The sequence below is a fragment of the Stegastes partitus genome, unplaced genomic scaffold (assembly GCF_000690725.1).
Source record: "Stegastes partitus isolate 25-593 unplaced genomic scaffold, Stegastes_partitus-1.0.2 Scaffold837, whole genome shotgun sequence".
NCBI lineage: Eukaryota > Metazoa > Chordata > Actinopteri > Pomacentridae > Stegastes > Stegastes partitus.
Window position 1 is genome coordinate 159,594 of NW_007578568.1, and position 7,663 is coordinate 167,256.

Consider the following 7,663-nt stretch of genomic DNA (forward strand, 5'->3'; position numbering starts at 1 on the left):
CTACATCTACCCTCTAACTCTACATCTACCCTCTAAGCCTACATCTACTCTCTAACCCTACATTTAGGATTCTACAGGAGCTTTACTACAAGGTTCCACCTAGAAAGCATTAAGAAACAAACTGAAGGAAGAAATGCAGTGTTTTATTAATGCATTGCAGAGATATTCAAGTGCCACGCAGAAACACTGGATTGATTTTATTTACTTTAATCTAAGTGAAGTGTGTGTTATCAGGAGAGTGGAATCAGATTGGGAATCTGTGTCTTCAGACGCTAAATATTAAAGGGCACTGATCAGATCAGGGATCCTGACTAGGACATTCATAGTTTAAACTGCATTTGATTTGTCTGAAAAGTGCTATATACATAAAGTGTGTCTGGCTAAAGTTATATTCACAAACATTTTTACTGCAGTATTAAAGCACAAATCATCCTCCAGGTTTTACCTGTGACGGTGACTTTGGCTTTGCAGAACTCACTGCCGGCATCATTAGAGGCCTTGCAGAGGTAGTCGCCAGCGTCGTGTCTGGAAGCGGCGCTGATCTCCAGACAGGCCGTCCCGTCAGAGAAGCTGATCCTGGTGCTGCCGGACGCCGTCAGGTCCTTTCTGTCCTTCATCCACTGGACCTTCAGGGGCGTTGAGCCACAAACGTGACACCGAAGAATCAGCTTTTCGCCTTCACCCACTGTCACCGGTTTGAGTGGCACATCAAACAACGGAGGCTTCTTGGCTTCTGCAGGACAGAAAACAGTTTGATTTCAGCAGACAGAACTGGTGCTTTGGTTTTTAAAAACTCCTTGATGATGGAGCTGATGACCAGCTGAAGCCACAAAGACTGGATATGAAGACATTAATGCAGATGTTTGGAAGCTCTGCATGAACACAACTCCACAAATCCCCTCAAAGATTTTTCTCCTGTGTTCAAGGAAGTGTTTGTCTTGGATGGAGGCGTGAAGGATTCAGGTGGGGTTGATGTGCAAAGTCTACATCATGTTACAGGAATAATTAGGTGATTGACTGACCTGATAAAAGCTTTCAGTTCCTCAATGTGCCATTTTCTCTTCTTTTCTCTGTTTGATATCATTACATAGTGAAGCTTCAGATGGAATCTTTGTGATTTCATATCGCTGCTTTCAGTCATGTTGGTTTAACACTTTCAAATGAATAAAAATGATAAAGTTGTTGTTGTTGTGATAACAAACTGTTTCCTTCCCAGGATCCAAGTAAAGGCTTTTTAGCTCATAACTCCAGGAGCTTTATCTAATAATCACTACAGATTCTGTCATTTAAAAAAATCTCTGATTATTTGACGGTTAACTTTTTTTTTTCGATATCAAACAGCATCAGGTTGGGATGAAACATCAGCAGATACTTAACATCAAATGACTGGGATAGCTCAGAAAAATGAATCGTTACATCCATCGATGACTGAAAGCAGTAAAAAACGCCATCAGAACTTTCACTTTAATATGAACAAAGCAGAGAAACGCAGAAGATGCGACACACTGAGTACACCGAGACCTTTATTATTCCAGTTAACACAATGTGATCTTCGGACATCGAACCCACCTGAGATGCCCACAGTGACGTCGCAGGAGGCTCGTCCGGCTTCGTTGGAGGCGTGGCAGGTATACGTGCCGCTGTCGGTCACCTGGCTGCTCTTGATGCACAGCACTGCCACGTTACTCTTAAAACTAATGTCATATTTGTCAGAGCTGTGGATCTCAACGTCGTCTTTGAACCAGCTGACCAACATGGGCTGCGAGCCGGAGACTCGGCCTTCGATCTTCACCAGTTTGCCCCCGGTGTCCTCGATGTGCTCCGAGGGCTTTTTGGTGAAAACTGGAGGGTTTTTACGCTCTGAAAACAAGAGGAGAGAGTGTCAGTGAGCAGAGGGAGCGTTGAGTCCTCACATTAAGAAACCCCTCGAAGAGGCTGTTAAAGAAGACCAGCCGAGGAGCCTTCAGCAGCTCTGCTTCAAATACCTTTGACAGTGATATCAGAGGAACAAGAATCCTTCCCCATGTCATTAGAGGCATGGCAGAAGTATCTCCCTGTGTCGGCTTTATCGGCCTTCACGATGGTCAGGTGGGCTGTGTTTTCCTCACAGCTCATCTTATAATTCCCCCCTGAGCGAATGTCTTTGTGGTCTTTGGACCACGTGACTTTAATGGGGGCCGAGCCTGTCATGTGACACTCCAGCTCAATGCTGTCGCCCACCGTCACTTCCTGCGGTGACAGCTTCCTGTCAAACACTGGGGCAAATCTTGGTTCTGCAGTGCCAAGAAGGTGATAGAAGAAGAAGAAGAGACAACAACACATCTTTAGAAGAAGACACAACAACACATCTTAGAAGGACACAGCTGAACAGTTTGGGCATCAAACAGCTTCACATTGTGTGACAGACACCTCGTTAATATGATTAACCACAGCTCTCAGCACAGACAGATGGCAGTTTCTCAACCTCAGGGTTGGACCTCAAAACTTGAACATAAGTAAAAATACTCTCAGCAAGTCAAAAGTCCACATTCCATGTCTGCCATGATGCCTCTTTTTGCACATGCTCACAAATACTCACTTTGTAGACTGTGCTGCTAAAAATGCTCAGTGAGGCTGTAAATAACAGAGTGACGGAGCCTCCAGGTGGGAGGTTCTGATCCTGGCAAACCAGGACTGATCAGGACATTACTTTTGTCAAGACATGTTTGTTTTCACTTCTAATAGGAGAGCACACTTTTTGTCTGGATGCTAAGAATGCTAATGTTGGATACTTTTCTCTACATCTACCCTCTAACACTCCAGCACATATTTGCTGAGGAGCCTTTCTACTGGTTCAGTCAGAGGTGTTTAGAGTCTTTGCTGGGCTGCATCTTGTTTCTGCATCAGTTCTACTGTATAGGAGTCGCAGCGACTGACAACAGGGTCATTGGAAAGGAGTTGAGAAATTCTGAAAGGTCTCAAACTAGACATTTTTTCTGTTAAGTCAGAATCATAACGTCAGCCTGAGACTCTGCACACTTGTGAACACCCTGCCTGATCACATCATCACGAAGAACTGATCAACTTCACTGACCTTGCAGGGTGAGCTTGGCTCTGCAGGAGGCGGAGCCTACACTGTTGGTGGCCACACAGGTGTATTCTCCAGAATGCCTCATCTCTCCATGCTCGATCTGCAGCACTGCCGTGTTGTCGTCATACAACATGCAGAAGTCACCTCCCGGCTGCAGCGGCTCGCCGTCCTTCAGCCACGACACCTCAATGGGCGACGAACCGGCGACACGACACTCGAAGCGCACCGATTGGCCTTCGGTCTGCTGCAGGCTGGTGATCTTCTTCGGGAAGGATGGCGGTGTTTTGGCCTCTGGAGAAAAGAAAGATGTGACAGTTGGTGAACAACCTACATTTACTCGAGTACTGTACTCTTACTTTACTTGAGTGTTTTTTCATAGCTCTACTCTGCTACATTCCCTCCTTATATTTACCAGTGAGGTTACAAATGACAACAAGAATGACTGAAGCTGCATCAGAAACAACCATCTCCTGTAATCTAACACATCATTTTCACTTAGTTATTCAGTACTTTAGGACAATGTGGGACACTCACCTTTACTTAAGTAAAGAATTTACGTTTACTTCCTCCACAGCTGATTAACTTAAACAATACAACATGTTGTAGGTACGACTCAGCACGATGGAGTTCAGGTCTATTTTCAAACACTGTTGACTAATTTCACTGCTTTGATTTTTGTCTTCTCACTTTGGTAACTGAACAACGCTGCCAGGAGCTAAAAAACCTGAACTGATGGTTATGTTTGTGTAAATAACTTTACTGACTGATGAACAACTTTAAAATGTAAATTTTATGTGAGTTTTTCTTATATTTGATATAAATTGAATTTCCCTTCTGGGATAAATAAAGTATTTTTCATTTCATTCATTTTTCATAAAACTGACTGAAAGTAGAGACTCGTGTTCGCTCAGATGTGTGGACGCTTACATAAAGACAGACTACTTTCATTTTACTTTTACTGTTAAGCTAATATCTGACCAAGAAACATGCTGTAAAAAATAATTTCACTTTGCTACTTATTTTCCAAAACCACAAAGAAATATAATTGTTTCCAGAAGATCCTGAGGAGCTTAAAGTTTCATGACTGCTGTTGCTTTCTCTGTTTGGATATTGTGGAATAATGAAGTGAGACACTCTGGACATGAACACTGTGAAGTTGGGTTATTGTTCATAGGTGAACCAGGTGTTACCGAGCACGCTGAGTCTGCAGGTGGAGGAGGCGGAGCCTATCCGGTTCTCCGCCTTGCAGGTGTACTCCCCCACGTCGGCCTTGGTGGCCTTGCTGAGCTTCAGACAGGCCACGCCCTTCGAGTACTCCAGCTTACAGGTGGGGCTCGAGCGAACTTTGCCGTCGGCCTTGAACCAGGACACCTTGATCTCAGGTGTTCCAGCCACCTGACACTTCAGACACACGGCGTCTCCTGCCGTCACCTCCATCGGCTCCAGCGGCTCCACGAAGTATGGAGGCTCTGCAACACCACAAACAGCAGCATGAAGACGATTGACGGAGCAGCTTCAGAAGCTTCAGGCGAGTAACGTCTGTTTTTATGAAACATGAAGCTTTCTAGTTGTTGCAACCTAATGTCTCTGAAAATACTATTCTCATGTGGTCAGACCTCCTGCTGAACTCTCTCCTTACTGCAGGTCACCTTCATGTATTGTTTTGGACTTAGTCCATGATTGTCTTCTATTCCAAATCAAATGCTGTAAACAGCATCCTGGGTTATTAACTATTTATGCGTCAGAATGTAGTTTTAACACTTTCATGTTTTAGGTTATGTTGTCCTCAAACGGGGAGACTGATTTCTGTTTGCTCTCATATTTATCTTTCAGCTTTACAGTTTTGCAGCTTCAACACGTCTAAATGTCTTCCTTTGATAAGTTAAGCTGACATTAATGATTAATGATTAATGATTAATGATTAATGCTGCTTCAACCCTCTGAACCCCCAAACCTGCCAGTTTCAACAGCAAAACTCTACATTCAGACAAAACAGGGCCTTCCATTGAGCCATCAGGAAAACTGTGTGTATCACTTAAAAGTTCTGCACCACTGAACCAGATCCTGTTGAACCAGAACTTTCCTCCTCCTGGTTCTGATCCTGTAGAACCAGAACAGAGACGAGGAAGAAAACCCATTTAACCTGTGAACAGTTTGATTTCTACAGTATGTGGAGACATTAGTTGGAAACATCTGTTGGTTCCAGGTTTTGTCTGGTTTCCTTTGTTCTAACTGAGTCCTGCAGACAGCAGACATCTCTGAGTTCTCTCTCCTTCATGTTCTGGTTCCACAGAGCTGCAGGACTTTATGTAGCAGAGAAACATGAACCTCAGTGAAGGACCATGAGATCAGCAGCTTAGAGTTCAGAGTGTTAAAAGATTCTTCAGTCTGAAAACAGTGGGACCTTTCAAACGTCCTGTTTAACTGACATCTACAGCAGGATTAAGACACGATGAACCCGACAGAATCAGCAGGACTCACCCAGGATGGACACGTCAGCCTCACAGGTGTCCTGCCCGGCGGCGTTGGACACTTGGCAACGGTATTTTCCGGCGGCCTCCTTGTCGTCGGTGCTGAGACACTCAAGGATGCAGGAGCTCTCTGTTGTGGTGATGTTGTATTTGTAGGAAGCGAAGATCTGCTGGCCGTCTTTGAACCAGCTCACACTGATCTTGGGAGTTCCGGTGTAGGAACATTCCAGCGTCAGAGGTGTGCCCTTTTCCACCGAAACGTCCTTCAGCTTCTTGGAGAAGGCTGCCGGCTCTGAGGGACACCAACAGACGCCACATTCAGACAACCAGAGGCTGACTGAGTCAGAAGTCAACATAACTGCAACCCTATTTATTAGAAACCTGCTTCACTCAGTGAAAGTACTGGAAACATATAACTGCACTCTGCTGCTGCTGAAACTGATGCCACTTTACATGATCAATCCAGAGAGGAAGACTGACCGTTTTCCTTTGACTTTAAAAAGAATGAGGCTTTGTTATACATCTAACTAGCAGAAAGAGTTGAGCTCCATTAGCTCCAGTGGAATGTTGCTGATACACTAATAATGCATCATAAAATAACATCAACAAGAAGCATTTTGAAGACAACAATTCTGTAATTTTCAGTTCTAGATTCATCATCTGAACGTTTCCTCAACATTGACGTTTGGTTTCATATCAAGTCATTTGTTTAACAGCACATTTAAAATGAGCTGCTTTACTGCAAGAACAATATGATCAGTATGAACATGACAAGATGGAAGATAGAACGTCAGAGTGACGCCTCCTCTGGTCTCTACAGGATAAAACAGGAAGAGGCTCCACCTGGTGGAACAACCAGGTACTGCAGCTGGTCTATGACACATCTACTGACATCATGTAGAGAATACAGAATAATATTGAGGAAAATGTGTCGGCCTGTACTGAATATCAGATGACTGACTGTAATGGAGCCTGACTAAGACCCTATAGCGTCACTCATGGTGGTAACGTAACTGGGTAATTGACATAAAGACTATAAAAGTAATATCAAAATAAAACTCTATCTGACTACAATTCATAATACGGCTGAGACTGTTCAGGATGATTAATTATGGATATCGAACTGTTGCACTCCTGCAGTCTGCCTCCTGTCGGCTGACCTTTGACGGTGAGGTTCACCGGGCAGCTCTCCTTGCCGGCATCATTGATGATCTGGCAGGTGTATTCTCCAGCCTGAGAACTGTCCACATTGTAAAGCTCCAGAATCACTTGGTTGTCCTTCAGGGAGAAGTCGCAGCCTCGTCCTGCCACGATCTCCTTCGTCCCTCTGAACCACTTCAGCCTGAGGGGGGCGCTGCCTTTCACCATGGCTGAGAAGGTCACGCTGGAGCCGGGCATGGCCTCCACTGGCTGAGGAGGCACCACGAAAGATGGAGGCTCTGGGGGAAACAGAGAAACAGGGTGTAAGGAGTGTTCAACCAGAAGACCAGGACAACGAAGGGACCTGAACCCAGAATACAAACAGAAACCATCCCCAGTCCTCCAACAGCAAACACAAAGAGGCTCTGTTCCTTATTGGATAGACACGTCTGCATTTCCTTCGTTTTTCTGACCAATGGAGGAACAACAACGTCCTGTTATTCTCATACATGAAAGCCCAGTTCTGAAATACAGTGAAAACACTGAATTGCAATTGAAATTCTTAATTCCTTTCATTTTGTTACTGGTGATGTTAATTTGCTGCCAAACATTCCGTAAGGCAGGAAAATCTCAGGAGAACATGGAGCCACAGCTGCAGGAAAACCTGAAGTATCTGGTCACAGTTCTTCAGCTTCCTCACAGGATTTAAGTAAACTGACAAAGAAATCCAATCTGAATATATCAGAAAATGACTTTTCCACAGAATGAATCACGTCTAGAAGATGACCCGGTGTCTTCTGACGTAAATGAAATGATGATTACCCAGAATGCACTGGCTGATGGAACAACAATCACTCCTCTCATATTGACTCATTTAACACAACACTTCTATAAGTGTTCTGTAGGTGTTCTGTAGGTGTTCTGTAGGTGTTGTTTTGGTTTCTTCTGAAGCAGCAACCCACTGACCTTTGACCACCAGGGC

The 7,663-nt window shown here is 44.4% G+C and overlaps 1 protein-coding gene across 1 annotated transcript in view; it reads right to left on the bottom strand.

Annotated features, from left to right (window-relative positions):
- ttn.2 (titin, tandem duplicate 2) overlaps positions 1-7,663 on the bottom strand; it is a 236,644-nt gene that overhangs the window by 154,979 nt on the left and 74,002 nt on the right. The window contains exons 66-72 of the mRNA XM_008292835.1: positions 6,702-6,980; positions 5,552-5,833; positions 4,261-4,539; positions 3,074-3,361; positions 1,986-2,273; positions 1,570-1,860; positions 446-733 (exon numbers count right to left, since the gene is read on the bottom strand). Of these exons, the coding sequence (XP_008291057.1) occupies positions 446-733; positions 1,570-1,860; positions 1,986-2,273; positions 3,074-3,361; positions 4,261-4,539; positions 5,552-5,833; positions 6,702-6,980 (1,995 nt within the window). The remainder of the gene's footprint in view (positions 1-445; positions 734-1,569; positions 1,861-1,985; positions 2,274-3,073; positions 3,362-4,260; positions 4,540-5,551; positions 5,834-6,701; positions 6,981-7,663) is intronic.